The 21,534-nt window shown below is 53.1% G+C and overlaps 1 protein-coding gene and 1 long non-coding RNA gene across 6 annotated transcripts in view; both read left to right on the forward strand.

Annotated features, from left to right (window-relative positions):
- Positions 1-6,871, forward strand: part of VDR (vitamin D receptor) — a 106,629-nt gene extending 99,758 nt beyond the window's left edge. For all 5 annotated transcript variants that reach the window (XM_069580894.1, XM_069580897.1, XM_069580895.1 and 2 more), the window contains 3 exons: positions 1,879-2,030; positions 2,218-2,334; positions 3,542-6,871. In XM_069580894.1, coding sequence (XP_069436995.1) covers positions 1,879-2,030; positions 2,218-2,334; positions 3,542-3,801 — 529 coding nt within the window. In that variant the 3' untranslated portion in view covers positions 3,802-6,871. The remainder of the gene's footprint in view (positions 1-1,878; positions 2,031-2,217; positions 2,335-3,541) is intronic.
- Positions 6,872-8,526: 1,655 nt separating this feature from the next.
- On the forward strand, positions 8,527-11,774 carry LOC138438216 (uncharacterized). Its single transcript, XR_011256286.1, has 2 exons — positions 8,527-8,741; positions 9,824-11,774. It is a non-coding gene; the product is annotated as an uncharacterized lncRNA (long non-coding RNA).
- The last annotated feature ends 9,760 nt before the right edge of the window (positions 11,775-21,534 follow it).

Consider the following 21,534-nt stretch of genomic DNA (forward strand, 5'->3'; position numbering starts at 1 on the left):
CAGCCCCTCAACAGGATATCCAAGAGGAAGTATGCAATCAGAAAGAGAAAGGGAAGAAGAAGTGGAAGCAGTTTGATCTGTGGGCCCTGATTCTTTCCTTGTCTTTGTTCAGATAAGCTCAGCTCGTGACTCAGAATAGTGGAACTAGTCATGAGCCTCTTGACTCATCAACACAGAGTTATTGACCCTCTCGTCAGGCTCAGGGCTCAGTGATCAGTGTGAGTGTGGAGCTGGCCTTCAAGCAGCTTATGATGAAGAGCCAGAGACAAACATCTGAAGGATAGGAGTAACTGGAGCCTATTATACAGAGTGAAGTAAGCCAGAAAGGAAACACCAATACAGTGTACTAACGCATATATATGGAATTTAGAAGGATGGTGATGATGACCCTATATGCAAGACAGCAAAAGAGACACAGATGTATAGCACAGTATTTTGGACTCTGTGGGAGAAGGCGAGGGTCAGATGATTTGAGAGAATAGCATTGAAAAATGTATATTATCATATATGAAACAGACCGCCAGTCCAGGTTCGATGCATGAGACAGGGTGCTCAGGGCTGGTGCACTGGGATGACCCTGAGGGATGGGATGGGGAGGGAGGCGGGAGGAAGGGTCAGGATGGGGGACACATGTACGCCCGTGGTTCATTCATATCACTGAAGCCCGTATGGCGAAAACCACTACAATATTATAAACTAATTAGCCTCCAATTAAAATAATTAATTAAAAAAAAAAAGGACAGGAGTGAAGGGGGAAAGGCAAAATAGGAGTACAAGCAATGTGCAGCAGGTCTTAAAGGAATGGCTCTAATTCAATGAAGAGAATCAGAGGGTGGAGGGATCCAAGGGAGGCCTAACTGGACTCAGGACGAGAAGAAGATGCATTCTCTAAGCTGGAGCTGTCCTGTGTTCAAGGGCATGGCAGTGTGAGAATGCCTAGCATCCAAACATGGAGTAGTTTCATGTTGTTAGAATGGAGGGTTAGTGGAGTCTGTGATGGGAAGCAGGGCTGGAAAGACATGTTGGAGCCGAGTTATGGAGTGTGGGCTTGACCTAGGGTGTTGGATGGTCACTGGGGATTTCTGAGCGCAGGAATGACACTTTCCTGTAACGACAGTGAGAAAGGTAAATGAGAGACTTGACTCCAGGATTCTAACAAGAGGCTACTGGAAAAGATGATGGAACTCTGAATCAAAACAGTCTGGAGGGAGTGGGGTCCAGAGATGTCCTGGAGACAGAGTTGACTTCACTACTGGAAGGACCAAAGACTAGAAACCACTGAGGATGGTCCTGGCCATGCTCTTGCAGACCTCCATATTCATGCCATGGCTTGCCAGGTGGTGCTGGTGGTAAAGAACCCACCTGCCAGTGCAGGAGACATAGGAGTCATGGGTTTGATCCCTGGGCCGGGAAGATCCCCTGGAGAAGGGAGTAGCAACCCGCTCCACTATTCTTGCCTGGAGAATCCCATGGACAGAGGAACCTGGCAGGCTATAATCCATTAGGTCCCAAACAGTCGGACATGACTGAAGGGTCTTGGCACACACATACTCATGCCATAGCCCTGGGGGCCTCCTCAGGCTCCATCTTCCTGACACTAGAAGAGCTGTGACTGCTTAGACTTGGGAGACCCTGGAAAGTCTGGATTTTCCTTGTCCTAGTGGCTGAGCTACACCAGCTGGCATTTGGTCACACCTTTGAGCTGTTCTTCTTCAAGAAACAGTCTTGATCTTTCCACCCAGCTGCAAGTTCCTCGGTGGAGGACCCAGAGCACATGCTGGTCACCTGGCAGGGTGTGCCTATCAAAGCATTGCACTGATCGGCATGACCTGAAGGTCTCGACGAGTAACTGACCTCCCCCTCTACCCTCCCCGGCAGAGACCTCACCGCTGACGACCAGATCGTGCTGCTGAAGTCGAGTGCCATTGAGGTCATCATGCTGCGCTCCAACCAGTCCTTCACCCTGGACGACATGTCCTGGACCTGTGGCAGCCCGGACTACAAGTACCAAGTCAGCGACGTGACCAGAGGTGCGGCTGGGTTCTGCCTCCACCTGCCTAAGCTCCACCCCTCCTGGGGTCGTGTGCCCCACCAGGCACTTCAGAGGGAGGGAGGTAGCAACTGGGGGAGAAGGGCGAGGGTCGGGCCAGAGGGTGGGTGGAGTGGGGGGGATGGCCCCTGCAGATGCCCACAGCAGCGGGCCGTTCTCTCTTGTAGCTGGACACAGCCTGGAGCTCATCGAGCCCCTCATCAAGTTCCAGGTGGGGCTGAAGAAGCTGAATTTGCACGAAGAGGAACATGTCCTGCTCATGGCCATCTGCATTGTCTCCCCAGGTACCTAGCGGCATGGCTGGGGGGCAGGCATGAAGGGTGAGCCCCGCTGAGGGCCAGCAGAGAAGTTCGGGGGGAGAAGTGAGCAAAAGGAGAGTCCGGCCAGGAAGGACCCACTCTGCTGGGTTTGCCCAGGCTGCATGGTGTGGGTTTGTTGAAGGTTTCCTCACTGCCCTTGAGCTAGTGAGACTATTGCTGGTTCATGGGTGGGATTCTGAAGAACCAGACTCAGGCTCTGCTCTTGTGTGAACTGGATTGACCTCTGCTGACACTTGAGGTACCCTGGGGACAGGGCACAAAACCCTGGGGCCTGATAGGTGGCTCTACTGGCCTGATAGGTTAGCTGACAGACCCTGGAGGCAGAGTGCTGTGACCCTCAAGCTCTCCTGCCTGTTTGGGGTGGGAGGAGGGAGAGAGGTCGAGGAGGAGGAGATCTTGCAGTCCGGAGGATGCTGGGAGGCTGGTGAGGCTCCACCTAGACGGTGTTCAGGGAACAAGCCAGTGGCCTCTATAAAGGGATGCTTTCCTGGGCAGGCGCCCAAGGTGAGGACGTGGGCACCCCTCCCGCTGCCCAGCATTCACTCATTCATTCAACACTGAATTATCAGGCTTCTGTCGAGCACCAGGCACTGTGCCTGGCACAGGGACTCAGCAGCAAACAGGACACAGATCCCCCCCATCAAGTGTAGGAGGAGACATTAAACACATGCAATTTAACAACCAATTCCTTGTGTGATGAGAGTTTTAAAAATAAAGTAAATGATGCTACAGAGGGTAGAGCTGAAAATGGGAGCCTGATGTCATCTGGACGTAAGGGCTCATCAGGAATGACCTCGAGGAAAGTGCTTTATGCTGTTACCTGAAGGATCAGTAAGAGGCAGGCAAAAGTAAAGGAGATGAGTTCCTGGTAAAGGGAACACAGATGTGGAGCCTGGGATCTGGATCCTGATGAACGATGGACAATAGAGACAGGAGAGAGAGGAGGTGGGGACAGGACCAGAGGACCTGGGTGGGCCTGAGACTCGATCCTCACGGCAGTGGGAAGTGGCCAAGGGGGTGGGGAGGCCTGACGTCACAGATTCGCAGCCGTCCAGGAGGGACGGAGGAAGATGCTGAGGCTGGGGGTCTGTCTTAGGGCTGAGGGGTGGGGCCTGGGCAGTAAGGGACCCGACCCAGAGCTCCCCCCCGCCCCCCGCCTCTCTGCCCACAGACCGCCCCGGAGTGCAGGACGCCGCGCTGGTCGAGGCCATCCAGGACCGCCTGTCCAACACGCTGCAGACCTACATCCGCTGCCGCCACCCGCCCCCAGGCAGCCACCTGCTCTATGCCAAGATGATCCAGAAGCTGGCGGACCTGCGCAGCCTGAACGAGGAGCACTCCAAGCAGTACCGCTGCCTCTCATTCCAGCCCGAGTCCAGCATGAAGCTCACACCCCTCCTGCTCGAGGTGTTTGGCAACGAGATCTCCTGACTCTGGCAGCCTGTACTGGCGCCTGGGAAGGGCGGCCTCTCCAGGGCTGGGCACTCAGGCCTGGGGCTGGCGGCTGCCCAGCAGCCCTTTCCACACCTGCTGGGGTTCATCCCCTCCTCTCTTGCCTCTCCTCCCCAGCTGGCCCATCCTCTCTCCTGCCCCATCTAACGCCAGGTCCCCCTCACCTGCAGGCCACAGGCTGCCCTCCCAACCCACCCCCACTTCCCTCAAGGCCTCAGTCATGAGGATTTTTCATTTATTTGACAAAGGAACTCGAGTGGGGGCAGAGGGCAGAGGCTGAAGGTAGGCCCTTGCCCGAGGATGTCCCCGCCATCCGGAAGTGGCTGCTGGCTGGTGCCGAGGGAACAGGCAGGTGGGAGAGACAGACCCATTCCTCAGGGACAGACACCTGTACCTCCACTGCACTCCAAGCCCACCCATCCAGAGCTGCTGGGACCACCCTTCCTCAGCCCACCCACGATAAAGACTGACTCACAACCCCCTCCAAGCCCACCCATCCAGAGCTGCTGGGACCACCCTTCCTCCGCCCACCCATGATAAAGACTGACTCACAACCCCCTCCTCATTCTGCTGCTGGTCTCTGCTGTCTGCCCCTGGGCAGTGTGCTGCGACGGGCCCTCCTCCTCTGCCTTCTTACCCTGGCCCTCCTAGGACACTCGCTGCCAAGGAAGCCCCAAAACCAAGGTGACCGAAATCACAATCCCCACCCCCATTCACACTCTGCCGGCCAAAGGGTGCTTGCCTAACGCTGTAGGGCCCACCCTCATCCTACGGTGGTGACATTCTCCCTGGGAGTGGCCCTGGAAGGATGGGCTTTCTCCCCAAGGTAGGGGCCACTGGCCCAGGACCCAAGTGCTGGAGGCCAAGCAGGGAAGTGAGCAGGGCCCAGGCGATGAGGGGACAGGCAAACCCAGCCTGGTAGAAGAGTAGTAGATAGAGGCCCCACCCATCCTGCCACCGAGCCCACAGCTCCTCAGCCGGGATCTAAGGGGCTGGGGAGGCAGGAGCTCTTCTCCCTCCCACAGTCCACGTGGCAGGACTGAACGGCCCCCAGGCTTCAGAGGATTGCAGCCACTGTCCTCATTCACACCCTGCAGGTCCCTACAACCCACCCCAGACAGGACTGGCCACAGGCTCCAGAGCCCTTGCACAGCGGCTGTGGGGCTGGACGGGCCTCTCCCTGGGGTGGATGGCCAAGGGTGATGACCCAGAGATCAGTCCACTGTCCCTGCCCCCAGGAGTCTGGAGAAGCCACTTACCAGTAGGGCCTCGTCTTTCTTTCCTGGCAGGGTGGGCTGAAGTGTGAAAGTGTCAGTCACTCAGTAGTGTCCAACTCTTTGCAACCCCATGGACTGTAGCCCGTCAGGCTCCTTTGTCCATGGGAGGGTGAGATGAGGGAGAGGAATTTCCAGATCCCAACAGCCCCAGCCCACCCTGGCCGCCTGGGTCCGCTTCCAGCACTGCTCCAGCATCTCAAGTGTGGGTGGGGGGCAGCGGGTCTGGGATAGTGCTTCTGGTGGAGTTGGGTGAGGCTGGTTCCTCCTTGTTCCCACCCCACCCACTAATGTCAGAAAGGGCCGGTGAGGCAGGTGGGGTGGGGGCACCAAACTTCAAAGTCGGTGTTCTTCCCGTATCCAGAGCTGACGTCTGATGGGTGGAAGTTGTCTTTAGAATCAGCCGCCTTTGGGACCACATCCTGATAAAGCGGATAGTAGGCACTGCTAATGAAGAGATGCTTGTGGGAGGTGTGGACTTATGCTGGCTAAGTTCTGCGCACTATTGTTGTTATTTTACAAATTAAGGAGAGACCCTTGGGATCCGATTGTAGAAAAGGCTTGAAAATCGCTAACCCAGTTCAGCCCCCTTGGTAGAGAAAACTGATGCTGTGGAGAAGGGGTGACTCACCCAAGCTCGTTTAACTAGTTTGGAGCAGCCCCAGGTCTGGACCTGGACGTTGGCCATGGGGTCCTGTGCTGTTTTTCCTACACTGCGCTACAGCTCAGACGTCACGTCCCATTCCCCTGGTGGCCGACCTGTCCCTTGGGGGAAGCCCTGGGTTTTAGATGGAGCAAGTCCAGAGCCCTGCCTCTCTTTCCTGGGCTGTCACCCCACTGAGCCCCCAGAACCAGGAAAAGGGACGCCTCAGCCTGCATCTCAGTGTGACTCGCACCCACCCCAGTGTGGCCCTGGTCGGGTGGGGTCTCTGCCTCAGCGTGGTTTAATGCTGTTGCCTTATCAATAAAGCGAATTTGCCTTTGTGCTGCCTTCACCTGCCCAGTGCTCCCCAGCCCTGCCTCCCCCGGGAGCATGGCAGGGCACACGGAGGACGCTGTTCCTCAGCCTCGGCGCCCCTGACCGCCCCGTGCAGTCCCAAAGTCCAGTCTAGCAGCTGGAAGGGAGAGAAAAGTGAGGCTTCCTCAATGGAAAGAAAATGTGGTCATCTCTCTGTTTCAGAATGAGAGAATGTGAAGGCAGACAGTCATAAATCTCAACCTTTTAAAGTATATTATTGGAAAGCCAGGAAGTGTTAGTCACTCAGTCATGTCCGATTCTTTGCCACCCCATGGACTATAGCCCACCAGCCTCCTCTGTCCATGGGATTTTCCAGACGATACTGGAGTGGGTTGCCATTTCCTTCTCCAGGGGATCTTCCCGACGCAGGGATTGAACCCATGTCTCCTACATTGCAGAAAAGCATTTACCCTCTGAGTTCCTGGGAAGCCAGGAAAGTGTACACCAAAAATGCCAAATAAGATTCTGGGAGATAGGAAAAGCCTTCTCTGGCTGCCTGGAAGAAGTAGGAGAATCTGAATGAGGTCAACAGGGAAGTTTGGAACGTACAGCAGATCTGGTTAAATCTGGAAATAAAACAGCAAAGAGGGCTTTGAAGAATGGTTCCTGGTGATTTCCAAAGAGAAAAAAACATTTGCCAAGAATTTGTCAAATAAAACCGATGAATACTTCCCATATGGTAATAAAGATGGCGGATACTTACATAGCACTTACTTTATGTCAAGTACTGCTGTAAATAAATGCTTTATGCAAACCAGCTTGCTTTATCCTTTTAAGGACCCTTTGGGGAAATGGACAACTACTACACTCATTTCACAGAGTGGATAACTTGCCCAAAGCGGCACTGGTGGTAAGTGAGAGATGGGGTTTGAACCTTGGCAGCTAGCTCCAGAAGCCATTAATTACCTGCTACACTACACTGATTCCTGCTGAGCCGAAGGGGCTGACAAATGACAGCTAGTCATGCCAGCTCTCTACGAAAAGGGGTGTAAGGGAGGTTCCCATTCCTCAAGCAGACTTTGGAAAAGAGAAATTGGAGGTGCTGGACCCAGCAGGGCTCTGCTCTCAGGAAGCATTCAGCAGCATGTCTTGTGTCCATTTCTGTGGGGCCCCTAAAACCTCCAGAATAGAAACCAGGCGCCTGTTGACTAAACTGTGCCTGTATTTGACATGACTTCAGTTCAGTTCAGTCACTCAGTCGTGTCCGACTCTTTGACATGACTTGGCAAACTGCAAATGACTCTTGTGAATATACAGGACTTCAAAAGACCCCGAGGGGCCAATGCACCCCCTCCATTTCCAAAAAAAGGTGGGGTTTATGATAAAGGATGGGGCTTCACAAGTGACGCTAGTGGTAAAGAGCCCCCCCCGCCCCAGCCAAAGCAGGAGACCTCAGAGTCACTGGTTTGATCCCTGGGCCAGGAAGATTCCCCTGGAGGAGGGAATGGTAACCTACTCCAATATTCTTGCCTGGAGAATCCCAGGGACAGAGAAGCCTGATGGGCTATGGTCCATGGGATCACAAGAGTCAGACGTGACTGAAGCGACTTAGCACAGCACACATAATAAAGGGCAGCTTTGCTAAACACACAAGCACAAATAACTAGCAAAGACACAGAATGGTCATCTCAGGGGAAACATGCGGGAAAACATAACCAATGTATTTATTTAGGATAAACTGGTCGGAGAACCTCTGGATGTGATTTAATTTTTCAGGAGCATCTGAAAAATTTGATTTCAAATCAAATGTGTCAGTGGGGGATGGGATGGGAGTAGAAGAATTGGGGATGGGGCTTGAGGGCTGTTTTGTTAAGAAAAGTGAATGAGTTTAGAGAAATACCATCCCAGGGTACATCTCTGGCAGGAAAAATGTGAAGATGAGTCCCCAGAAACTGTTAGGAGGCTTTTATTTAGCATTTTTATAGATAATCCGGAGGAACACAAAATCTCCAAGGCTTTGTGTTACAATCACCTTTTCCAGGTAAACAGAGAAGAATGCATCCAGTTAGGAGAAAGCGATTTTTAGTTTTCATATTCCAGACCTTGGGTCTACATCTGTGTTGTTCAATAAGGTAACTACATGAGACTATTTAAATTAAAATTCATTAAAATTAAATAAAAGTAAACAGTTTTTCAGCTGCACTCACCATATTCTTAGTGCCCAGTAGCCTCAGGCCTATGGGAATGGACAGACCATTTCCCTCTTTGCAGGAAGTTCTGTTGGACAGGGTTGGTCTACACAATGCATCCTGTTCACAGATGGTACGTTTCTGTCCATCTGTTGGTCAGATGGCCACTAAGTATTTGATACCATATAGAGGTGTCAAATGCTTCCCTGGTAGCTAAGTGGTAAAGAATCTGCCTGCAATGGAGGAGACATGGGTTCCGTCCCCAGGTCGGGAAGATACTCCCTGGAGAAGGAAATGGCAGCCCACTCCAGTATTCTTGCCTAAAAAATCCCATGGACAAAGAAGTCTGGTGGGCTACAGTCAATGGGATCACAAGAGTTGGACACAACTTAGCGACTAAACCACCACCACCAGAGGCTATTTAGGAAACACCCTCCCTTTACATCAAGCAACGTTGCAATGGGACTGCTGTGAATACATCCACTCCTCAGAAGAAATGTAAGTAAGAAACATCTCACAGATCACAGAGCTGATAGGCTCAGAGCTTCCTGTGGCATAAATAGGTCAGCACTGTGCCAGGACATACTATTTACCTCAGTTCTGGGGACCAGCAGACAGGGAGGCTATGCCTGGAGTGACCAGAGCCCTCAGATCAGGGTCTCTGGCTGCTACTGAGATTCCCTGGAGGCTGTCTATGCACCTCAGGTCTGTCTGCCTGCCCTGTGGCCCTGCAGAGGACAAGGGTGATGCGTGACATCCCAGTGTGACCAAGGGAATGCCTCTTCCTGCCAAGTGGCACTCACTGTGGGCATGATGTCTGCGAGGCTCCTGGAGGGGGGTGTGTGCTCCAGCCGACCAGGAAGCATAGCAGGATGTGGAGCAGAGTCTGGGGGTAGGGATGGGGGTGGTCACTGGTCCAGACAGCTGCTTGGAATTTATACACTGAGACACACCGTATGTGACTCAGGAGACAGTACTGCTGCATGCTGGGTTCTGGGGAAGCCAACTCTGAAATGCAGATGGAAGTGCAGGGAGCTCACCAGGGAGTAGTCACAAGATCATCATTGTGGGTGGCAGGGAAGAAGGTGGAGTCGGGTGGTGGGTGCGGTCTCAACCAGCCCTTACAGGGGCTCTGAAAGATTGGGATGGCCCTTCAGATTGCCCTGAGCTGAGGTGAGGGAGCTGTTTTTTACATTCCTGGTCATTGGATGCAGGCTTCCCCCCAGAAAAGACTGTGAACTTCATGCGTCCTCTTTTCAGCCAAGACTAGGGAAGAATTGGGGGTTGTTTCTTCACATTTTGTACAACCTGACGCCTTGAGGAAGGCCCAGCTCGCTTCCAGGCCCTTCTTTTTGGCTCTAGGTAGTGGGCAGCAATAGTTCCTGGGGCTCCCTCCAGAGGGAGCTGTTCCCAGCTTCTTCTGAGCTTTGGACTGTCTAGTGTTTTTCCCCCCGAAGTCACGTTGAGTTCCACCACTAGGTGGTGATACTGCCCTACAGGGACAGGTTTGGGCTATTTGCCTGGCCACTCTCCCCCACTCCTCTTCCGCTAACCTGCTCTTGCCTTTTATCTCTGCGAAGGTGCCTGACCCCTTTTGTCTGGAGCCTCTGAGCACCTTCCCTGCTGGCCCCCGGTGCCCCCTGAGGTCCAGCTTGGTTGTGCAGTCCTTGCAGTGTCTCTTAGCACAAACCCAGCACTGGCCTCAGTGCTGGGGATACAGCGATGAACAGGACAGCTGCCGCACCCCAAGAAAGGCACAGTCCACTGGAAGAAGACAGGCCTGCAAACAGGCCATCACCAGGAGCACAAGCAGAAGCCAAACACTTAATGGCATAAACTGACGGGTCCTTGTCTTGGCTCTGCCAATGGCTATCTGTGTGACCTTGGGCAAATGAATTAATGTATCTTCATCTATACAATGTAACAATAATAGTACCCACTTCTAGTTCGTTGTTGTGATACAATCTGAAAAGCCCTTATCATAAATGCTGCCAGCATCATTATTAACTTGCAGAGTGAAGGGATGGTCAAACAAGTTTTCACTGGACGTTGACACCGCTCCAGCCCTCTAACGACTGATCCCTGCTAGTCTCTCTGGAGTAACTCCGGAGGGATCTGGCTGACCCTGCCACGCTGATCTCAGCCTCTGGAAGCCATAAGCTCCTGCTCCATGAAAATCTATCGGCGAGGGGAGAAGGCGTCATTGCTCCATTCGGCCACCAGGAGGCAGGTGTGCAATTTAATAAGCCGAACAGGCCTGAATTGAAACCGCTCCCCTGGAGAGAAAATTGTGGGAAAGAGATGGGAAGGCAGGCACAGAAATTCAACAAACGGGAACTCTAGTTAATACTGTTCCCAGCTTCCCTCAATTATGGTCTTTCTTTACCAGCTTCGCTTCCCCAGTGACCTGACTGTACACATATTACCCACCCCGTAACTAAAGTCAGGATTCTCTGGACCTAAGTGGCTCGCAGAGGGGACTCGCGATGAGCCGCAAGCGCCAGGCTTGCTCCGCGCATCTGATGTGTCAGCGTCTCCTCTCCCACCTTGGTGTTCTCTGGACCCACGCTCCATTGTGGGGGGCGGGGGGGTGCACAGCCCACAGCGATCCAGGAGCACACGCCACTGTCCAGACTGTGAGACTAGCTGTGGTCACATTCACCCACTTGGAGCTGTGACCGTGGCTCCGCAGGCTGTTTCCGCATCAGCTCTTTTCAAATGTTTCGGTCTTTGGGCCATTAACAGTAAAGAACGCCTGCGTGCGTGCTCAGTCGCTTTAGTCGTGTAGCCCGCCAGGCTCCTCTGTCCATGGGATTCTCCAGGCAAGAATACTGGAGTGGGGTGCCATGCCCTCCTCCAGGGGATCTTCCCAAGCCAGGGACTGAACCCCCATCTCCAGTATTGCAGGCGGATTCTTCGCCCACTGAGCCATCTGGGAAGCCCCAAAAATGCCTACCCCCCCCCATCCACAAAGAGCTTTCGTCTATGTGGGTTATAGCCATCAATATTTGCCCAGTTAGAAACTTATTTCTCAACATTTTAAATTAATTTCTATTGGAGTATAGTTGCTTCACAGTTGTGTTGGTTTCTACTGTACGGCAAAGTGAATCAGCTATGGCATATGCTCCAGTCGTGTCCGCCTCTGTGCGACCCCGCAGACGGCAGCCCACCAGGCGCCCCCGTCCCTGGGATTCTCCAGGCAAGAACACTGGAGTGGGTTACATATACCCATATCTCTGTTTTGTTTTGTTTTTTTATGAAGATCACCACGGAGCAGTGAGTAGAGTTCTCTGAGCTACACAGTGTGTTCTCATTACTCATCTGTTTTATACATAGTATCTCTAGTGTGTATATGTCAATCCCAGTCTCCAGTTCATCCCAGTTGTCCCCCTCTCTATTTCCCCCTTGGTGTTCATACGTTTGTTTCCCACATCTGTGTCTGTATTTCTGCCTTGCAAATAAGATCATCTATACCATTTTTATTAGAAATTTAAATTGAGAAAAATATTAAATACTCATTAAATTAAAAAATAGTAATGAATCTATTATAAGATAACACAACTTTTACTAAAAGCAACGAACAAGTTTAGTGACAAGAAGGGATTGTTTGACAGTGTTGCAAATCTCTTTGATGTCTGGCTTCATAGAGGCAGCTAGATTCTCATAACTGGTTCTGCAGCCCATCAGCTAGAGTAACGCACATCATGAAAACTTTGGGAGACTTCTGTGTACACAAGTGAGAGAATGAGAGTTTAAAGGGCACTTAACGTATTGGTATTATTATGAAAGTAGTTTCAACCTTGCAGAGCTCCTAAAAGGGGCTCAGGAATCCACAGGAGTCCCAGCCTACACTCTGAGCTCTACTCTGCACATCCTTCTAAGCTTGGTTTCTTTGGCCTGATTTTGCCCCACCCTGTTCTCCATCTCCTAGTCTTCTCAACCTGTCAGACTCTTCCTGTTGCTTCAACTTCCAGCTCAGGCTTCATGTCTTGCACACATTCTTCCCTGAACTTCACCACACTGTACCTTCCCTTGACCCTTTGGATAGAATGGTGCACCCACTCTCGTAGAATGAAGTGTACGTTGTAGTGTGTTTTACATTTCTGGTTGGCCTTTGGGGCTCCCTACCAGACTGGAATAGAGGAGGGATTCCATGAATGTAGTTGAATAAAAATACATGAATGAATGAGTGAAAATGAGGCAATGTGCCACTCACTCCTGTCAGTGTCTCAAAGATCTGATCTTCACAATAGAAGTCAAGTTTAAAAAAAAAAATTCTGTGTGGGTCCCTGATGGAAGATGAGATGCAAACAGACTTATGCAAATTTCAACACCTTCCCTTGAACTTTGGAAACTGAGAAGTTAAGTCCCTTTAGCTTCAGAACCCATATGTTAACTGCCTCTCTCTACAGCAGCTGCCATATCTCCCTTATTCTGTATGTGAATGATTGGGTTCGGGGACCAACAGGCAGAATTTATCATGGCATTTATCCCTATTCATATCTGTCTGATTTGATTTTACCCACATTTTAGTCTGTTCAAATCTTTGGAATCCTCACTTTGTCATCTGACATTCTGACTATCCATGCTGGCCTTGCATCTTCCAAAATTTAGGTCTGCAAATCAAGTACAGAGTTGGTTAAGACAGAGCTAAGACAATGCCTTTTTGCAGGCTGACACTAGTGTCCTGACCAGAGCCCTTTGGTTTGGTTGTTCAAGACTTCCCTGGGAACAAGGGAAGGGGTGGGTAATGAGACTGAGTCTTGAGGAGGTAGGTGGATGCCTTGCAAAATCCCAGGCATTCACAAGAATTTGGGGAACTTGGCAATGCTTCTATAGCCCCTCCTTCTCCAAGACCCAACCATCTCACCCCAAGTCTGAACAGATTCTTACAGAATTAGACCAGATCTGAGCCAAGGCTCGGGGATCCAAGGATATCTGATACAGGGGGTGCAGGAAGGGGTGGATCAAGTATCAGATTCCAAGCTGGATTGTTCTGCAAATACTGTCTGAGCTAGACTTGGGGCAAGAAAGGCATAGTCTTTTAGATCCTGGTTACTGAGAGGGGAAGACAGTGGGCAGCAGGCAGGACTCTCCTGAGGCACCCGCCAAGAGATGCCACGGTGAAAAGTGGAGAAGCTGCATGCAGCGCAGCCTGGCAGCACTTATTTAGCTCCGTGGGGCCTCCCACAGTCCTCTTCACTTGCACTCAGAATCCTCCAGGGCATTTGGAAAGGTCCCTGCCACCCAGACCCAACTCCGTCTCATGAGAAATTCTGTGAACACCTGTGGCAGCCAGCATGGGGCAAGGACAAGGCGAGGGGAGAGCAGAGGCCCCAGCTGTGTCTGTCCCTGGCTCCTTTTTCTCCCTCTGCCTCCCTGCAGGGCCAGGTAGGGCAAGCAGCCCACCAGAAAAGGCTCCGCAACCAAGGCCAGCCCAGCCCAGAGCAGAGGACCAAGGAGCAACTGGGTTCAGAGAGCCAGGGAAACTCCTTCCAGCTGTCCCTTCTGTTTCCCTCCAGCCCCACCCCCAGTTCCACTGATTTAAATTTCTTCCCCTCTCCCATCCTGGAGCCCCAGGGGAGCAACGGTGGGGGGGGCGGGAGGGGGGGATGGTGGAACAGCCCTGGGTGATAAAGTAGGGATGGGGAGAAGTGATAAAGGGGATGGGAAAGAAGCCAGCTTCACTTCCTCTCTGATAGGGACCCCGCCCCAAGGGGCTCCTGCCTTCGCCTTGTTCACAGGAAGGCCTTGAGGTGGTGGAGGAGTGGATGGGCGGGAGCAGGGGGAGTGCTGTCGGCGGCAGGATGTCAGCTGCCTTGGCAGTGGACGGTTCAGTGGGTGTTGGTTCTCTTGGGTGCTCCCCACGGCTGTCCCCACTGCAGGCCAGCAGGGACTGGGCTGAGGGTGCAGAGGCAGAGGGCCACAAGGGGGGCCCCTGCCCCTCCACCCCACACCACTCCTGGCCTTGAGGAAAGCAGCCACAGTGGTGGAGAGGGACTAGACAGCAGGTGGTCCTGAAGCCTGTTACACCTCTCACCAGCTGTGTGACCTGGGGGCGGCGACCGGAGATCTGGGGGCCTTGGTTTCCCCTGCATGAAGGGCAACGCAGGGTCTTTGTGAAGCTAACAGGGGGGAGCTTGCCGCTCTGGCAGGGCCTCCAACTAGGGGAGCAGCCAGATTGAAGTAGCTGCTGCCAGGACTGCTGGCAGATGGACAGGGTCTGTCTCTCCCACAGAGCGAAGACGCTGGTGATCCTCACTTGGGAGACGTTGAGACTGGTGCCTGGTGCGCACGCAGTGAGTGCTTGGTGACCATTAGACTTCGTTCTTAGAGCTTTCATCTCCCCCCGGGGGATCCACTCCTCTCTTCAGTCGTCCTCCCCCATTGTACACACACCTAAGCTGGGGCTGGTGCAGGCGGGACTCACACCCTGTGGGTCCACTTGTGGAGGACCCCACCGGTGCCCCAACAGTGCTCACAGGCCTGCCCAGGCCACCAAGGAGGGGGAAGGCTGCCCCCGGCTCCCTGTTCCAGGCCAGGGCTCGGCTCCTCCCCATTATCTCCTTCTGCAAAGCCTCCTCCACCCGTCAACCCCCAACCGAGATTACAGACCCTCAACCGTTTCCAACTGCCCTGATTCGGGAAGAGGCTGGACCTCGCCCACACCACACTGCCCTGGCCACCCCAGCTCTGTCCTGCAGTGGAGAGAGGCTGCCTGCTTCTCTGGGGAGCTGGGGGAGCCAGGCTGGGGGCCGCCAGGAGGACACTGCCCCCACCCCGGGTTGCCTCCAGGGCTCAAGAGGGAAACTGGTGTCTGCCGAGGAGAGACCTTGATGGGCCTCCCAGGCTTGCTCTGCCTTTCTTGTTTCGGCCTCTCTGCTTCTCCAGGCCGAGTCTGCAGTTTCTGCCTCTCTCTCTCAGGCTGCTCTTCCCCCCACCCCCAGAGCACACCTGGCTCCTCACATCAGATAACACAACCACAGCGCCCCTCACCCCCGCCGCCTTCTAGAGCCCCCTCCTCGCCCCCATCCTCTTCCTCCCCTGCCTCCCCCACCTTGCGGCTCCCTGACTCACTCACATTTCCCCGGGGAGGGCTGGGGAGGGGTCCCCAAAGCCTTAAAGCCTTACTAGGTAATCAATGAGGGTGTGAGACTACCCTTCCTGTTCCTACCCCCCAACACATGTGCACACACACACACACACACACACACACACACACACGCACTCTGGAAACTCTACACCCCTGCGCCCTGTCAGAGCAGAATAAAGGGGAAGGAGGGACTCAGGGACCAGCCTTGAGGTACCAGGAAAATCCAGCCTGAGGAAGTAGAGTGTGGAAGTCCCTGAAGGGGTTTCATAGCTCCCTGCTTCTGGGCCAGGAGAAGCTTCTTCCCTTTTCTTGCTCGTGTTAGTTCATCTGGAGTCTCAGCAGGGCCTGCCTCAGGCCAGGCAGGTCTGGGCTGGGGGAGATGATGGAGAGTCCCAGCCCCTGTCTCCCACTCCCCAAAAAGCCCAGTGGGGAGGAGCTTGGGGTGGGGGCACTTGTGGAGGAAGAGGCGCTGTGAAGAGGGGCTGCTGGGGTTGGGTGAGAGCTAGACAAGAGATGGTGGCAAGGGGCAGGGTGGGTCCCAGGAGAGAGTGGGATGGGGACTGGTGGGTGCCTGGGGGCTGAGGCTGGAGGTTTTAATGCCTCTTGACAACAGATGAATCATAGGCAAATTATGTGGAAATGATGGCATAAATAAAGATATGTTATTTCAAGGCCCCAATGTGCATTGTCGGAAGAGAGCTGAGGGGGGAGGAGCAGGAGGCTGCCCAGCCGGATGGTGCTTGTAGGTGGGGGCCCAGGTAGAGTTCCTGTGGGGGGGCGGTGGAGGTGAGGGCCCACTCACGCCTCTTGTCACCTTCAGCTTGATATGAAACAGCAGGTGGCCGACCACAGCCTGCCAACCCCTCCCCCAGGGCAGAGCAGCCCTCACACACCCTAAGCTCCTTGGTGATCCCCCAGCCCTCCCGTGACCTCCCTGGGCCACTGCTACCCCCCACACTGTTCCCTTCCCCAGTGTCTATCCTCTTTGGGCCATCCCTCCAGGGGCTCAGGGGCTTCCCTGGCGGCTCAGATGGTAAAAAATCTGCCTGCCATGCAGGAGACCCCGGTTTGATCCCTGGGTCAGGAAGATCCCCCTGGAGAAAGAAATGACAACCCACCCCAGTATTCTTGCCTGGACAATCCCACAGACAGAAGAGTCTGGCGGGCTACAGTCCAAGGAATTGCAAAGAGTTGGACACGATTGAGCACCTAACACTTCCAGGGGCTCAGATGGTAAAGAATCTACCTACAATGTGGGAGACCCAGGTTCGATCCCTGGGTCAGGAAGATCGCTTGGAAAAAGGAATGGCAACCCACTCCAGTAGTCTTGCCTGGAGAATCCCATGGACAAAGGAGCCTGGAGGGCTACAGTCCATGGGGTCACAAAGAGTCATACACGACTGAGCAACTAACACTTTTCCAGCCCTAGCACAAAGTCTTGCCCCCAGCATGGACTTGAGAGTCAACTGAGCTCTGGGAGCCTTCAGTGGACAGTGCCCGCAGTGATGGTCCTGCAGATGGATGGTCCAGTTAATATATCCGCTGGAGGAATGAATTGAGGACCTCCCTCCGGTCCTCAGGGCCCTCCCTGTAGCCCAGTGGAAGCTGGTGGTCAACCCTCAACCCCAATCTCCCCAACGTTTCGCAACACTGACAGTTCTTAAACAACTAGAGGGACTTCCTTGGAGGTCCAGTGGCTAAGATTTCTTGCTCTTAATGCAGGGGACACAGGTTTGAGCCTGGCTGGGGAACTAAGATCCCACATACCATGTGACACAACCAAAAAGAAAAAGACTAGAAAAATGTGTGCCTTCATACCACGCCACACAATCATTCCCTGTCACTCATATTTCCTCTCAATCTTTTCCTCTGTGCTTACATCGGGTTTCTTTAAACACAGTCACCATCACTGGGCGTGGGGAAATCTGTATTCTGTTGCCATGCTATGTCACATTCAAAACATCTTTTTAGCAGCTTCATGATTTTCTATTAAGTGGAAATATAATTTGCTTTGCAATTTTCCAACTGTAGGTGTTCAGATTGTTTCTCATTTTCCATATGGTAAAGAATGTGGTGGTGAGCATTGCTATGCACATATTCCACTTGCCCCACCTCGAATTTTGGTTTTAGGGTATTTTGGGTGGGGTTATTGAGCCAAACGGTAAAAACATCTTCTAGCTCTTACTATATATTGCCAAACTGATTTCAAAAAGCAGTTACAGCAACAACAACAACATGTACATTTCACCACATTCTCACTAATGCTTGAAAATGGTGCCTGCCTTCAACTTGTTTCAACTGGCATCACTTAGACAACAAGCAGGTTGAATGTTCCCCCGCATTTGCTTACTGGCTATGTTTCACCTTTCCTTGAAAAATCCTTTCTGTGCTTTGAGTTTTAATCCACCTCTGTTTCAGTGTTTTTAAAGCATCGTCCATGGCACCCGAGTGGACCCCTCTCGTTTGTGACCTTCTCCCCATTTTGGACTCTGACACGGCACTTCCTCTTGCTCTTTTAAATCTCTGACCGTTCCCTCTCCACTCTCACCAGTGATCCCAGGTCTTTACTGGTCCTTCCCTTCTCTTCTGAATTCCGGAGACCAACTGTTCACTCATCTTCCCCTGGACTGCCCCACCAGCACCTCAGTCCATGTGTCCATAGCTTGACTCTGCTTTTCACTCCAAATTTGATTCTCACTCCACATCCCCTAAGTCTGCTGCCTGAAGGCCTTCGGGTGATGTTTGGAAGGAGAAAGAGGAGCACAGAGGCTGACACACCTGAAGAGGAAACGAGATTCTACCAATGAGATCCTATCTTCAGCTTAGGGCCAGGACTGGGGAGAGGAGAAGGCGACTATCATCTAGGGAGATGGCCCACTGCGACTCAGTCTCCCTGCTTCCCTGTTGACCAGGACTGGACCCAGGTCTAGCGATGGGTGCTTGAAAGCCAAGGTGGGATGCCGTCCTTCTCCAGCAAATCAACCCTGGACGTTGACCTCACTGGCCTTCCCTTTCACTTCTTGAGCCTCTTCCCCAGCAAGGGACTAGAAGGGCTGAAGAAGAGGTTAAGCTGCCATCTCCTCTAAACCTGTGCAGCTCGATACCGTAGCCACTAGGCACCAGTGCTACTGAGCACCTAAAACACGGCTACAATGTACTGCAAGTAAAATACACACGGGGTTTCAAGGATTTAGTTTGAAAAAGAGCATGTAAAATGGTCTCTTTAATAATTTTGTGCTTTGATTGCATGCTGGAATGATGTTTTTACATATATTAGGTTGAATAAATATACGATTAAAATAGATGTCACCAATGTATTTTTACTTTTTTAAAGATCAAGTTACAAATATGGTTCCCATTCTGTTACTATTGGGCTGTGCTGGTCTAGCCCCTCCCAGCAGGGAAAACACCAGGCTCTAGGCTGAGTGGCTCCAATGAGGGGTCATGACAGATGCAGACAGAGACCCACTGGAGATGCAGACCAGCTGAAGTCCAACCAGATGTCACCAACCAGGCGGTGGCGCGTCTCCGCCAGGCAAGGCAGAGCGAAGCAGCATTTCCTGGATAACGACTTTCCTCCTGGACTTCACAAAGCCTCTGAGCTGGCGCTTATTCTGCAGAGCTTGTTCCTGTGGACAAGTTACTCTAAGAGAATGGTCCCCCAGAGTTTTGGATCTCTCCCCACCTCAAGAGTTCTTGAGGAAGTTCTCCATCATTCCACTGGGGCCAGACCCTTCTGCAGGAGCCAGAAGCATCCTCCCACCCACTCGGGCTTTGGCTCAGCCCACGTGTGGGCTGGGAGGGGATGAGAGAGGAAGGTGGGCCTCTAGATACACCAGCTGGGCCACAGACATGGTTTATGTTCCATTTCTAATGCCTATCCTTCCTCTTGTCCCAGAGGCAGAAGAACAGAAAGGGAACAGGAGGTGGCTGGGGTTAGGGGGTTGGGAGGTAGGCACAACTCACTGGGCTGCCCTGCTCTGGCTCATCCTCCCATTGCCCAGGCCCCAGCCTTGCGGTAGGAGGGCACCAGCAGCTCCCACCCCACCCAGCCGAGAGGACTCCACCTCTCCCAGGTCCTGGCTGGGATCCGCAGGCCCCAGGCGAGTGGGGGGAGGGGAGTCACTCCTGCTTTCCCAGCAGCTGCTGCTGCCTCTTCCTGTTTTGCTAAAACTCTGGCTCTGGACCCAAGGAGGTGGGGGAAGTCAGTCGCCAGCAGCTCCCGCCCCCCCCACCCCCCCACAAAGGTCAACCTTGTCCCCCTGGCCCTCTCAGCTGGTTATTTATAGCCCCCAGGCCCCGATTGAGGGGCTGGATCTCGCCTCCCTCAAATGTCAGCAGCTGTGGCCATTGCCCCAGGGATGCAGCCAGATGCTCAGTCCACTGCAGATGTGCAGTGCCAAGACAAAGGGGGAGGGCAGGCGAGGGCCTCTCTTCAGGTGGTGCGGGCATTCCCTGCAGCCTGGTTCAGGGTCCGTCCCCTCCTCAGCTCTGAGTCAACAACACCTGAGAAGGGGTGTGGGGTGTGGGGGGAAGGTCCCCCACATGTTCTCCACTTCCACATTCCGGATCTGAGAATGGATAGCTAAGGAAAGACCCATTTGGATGTCTTTGCATAAATTAGGTCAGTGCTGATTTTGAGACTGACTGTTTAGGGGAAAAGTTCAACTGAGAAGGACGGAAGGGACAGGATGCTGTCTCCTATTAGTAACGTCAGCTCGGGCTTCATCCCTAACAGCCAGTGGACCGCAGGCTCCGCACTGAGCGCTTCATGTCCTGGTCCCGTCAGTCTTCACAACAACCCGAATGTGGCAGGCACTTCATGCCCCAGTTTGCAGATGAGAAAACCAAGATATTCCACCCAAGCAGCCTGACTCCAGAGTCTCAGTTTTAATGACAGGACAACACAGGCTCCCTCAGCCGGTCTTCTGTGGGTTTTATTTAAATGGTTCATTGAAAGCTGCACGCAGAGAAGCCTGGAGCCCAGCCTCAGGGTCTGCCCAGGGGGAGAGTGGCTGTCTCCATGCCTCCTGTGCCCTCCTGCCCCTGCCACTCAGGCCAAGCTAGAATGAGGGAGGTGAGAGCAGGACGGGGGCGTCTAGAATCACCATTCCAGGCAGAGTGGGCAGCACAGAGCAGAGCCACTGCCCTCACCCACAAGGACCTGATGGTCCATCAGTGCCCCTCCAGTGTGGAGCTCCCGTGACTTGGGAACCCAGCATCCTCTGCAGCACTGGTGTTGTCGTCCCGCATCTGACAGGTTTCTCCATTTCAGGTTCTTTTCTTTGGCTGTATCCTGCTCCTGGAGATGACGAATTCACCAGGGATAAGGACTGTGGCTCCCTTTGCCTCTGTGCCCAAGAACCTGAGCCAGAGCAGATGCTCAAAAAATAACCAATTATACTTATTGAAAAGGAGTAGTAGTGGTGGTCACACGTGGGTGGATACTTCAAGGTCATAGCAAGGACACTCCCACTCACCCCGCTATATAGTTACCCTCACCCCCTTTCACCCACACCTTATGCTGAAGCTCTTCTAGTGCACACAGGAGCCTAGTTCAAACCCACCCTAAAGACACGCCTGGGGAAGACAGAGAAGTGTTCTTAGGCCAGGACTCCTCAAGGTCTTTGCTGGAGATTCCAGAGTCAGAGGTAAGTGCTCTCATGAGGGACCATTAAGATAGGTAACAAGGTAGGATCCTGCCCTCCAGTCGATAGAGTCACTGGGGTAGAGAGGGCCCTGCTAGGCCATGTAACAAGGCCGAGCTCCCAAGCCCACCAGTGGGTGGACTGTAGCATCCCTGCAGGGGCCACTGGAGCGAGTAATTGTTAGCTGGCTGCAGAGAGGCATTTTGCAACTCAGACGAATATCTTCTCGCTCATGATTAGGGTATGGCCCAGTGGCTGCCTCCCTGACCATAATCTCTGCTGGCACAGGCATCTCCGGGGCTGGGCGGTGCAGGCTGGGGAAGGAGCGCTGACCTAGAAGCTGGGACGCCTGACTTCTCTGCCTGCTCCTCACCACTGATTAACCATGACACCTCCGGCAAGGAGACTGGGTCCTCGGTTTCCTCAACTAGAAAGGAGTGGTTTGAATAGATCAGAGTATTCCAAACCTAAACACACCTTAGAATTACCTGGGGAGCTGCAGATTACTAGGTACCCCACACCCCCAGCACCCCAAAAGGTAGAGACTGTG

The sequence above is a fragment of the Ovis canadensis genome, chromosome 3, assembly GCF_042477335.2.
Source record: "Ovis canadensis isolate MfBH-ARS-UI-01 breed Bighorn chromosome 3, ARS-UI_OviCan_v2, whole genome shotgun sequence".
Lineage (NCBI taxonomy): Eukaryota > Metazoa > Chordata > Mammalia > Artiodactyla > Bovidae > Ovis > Ovis canadensis.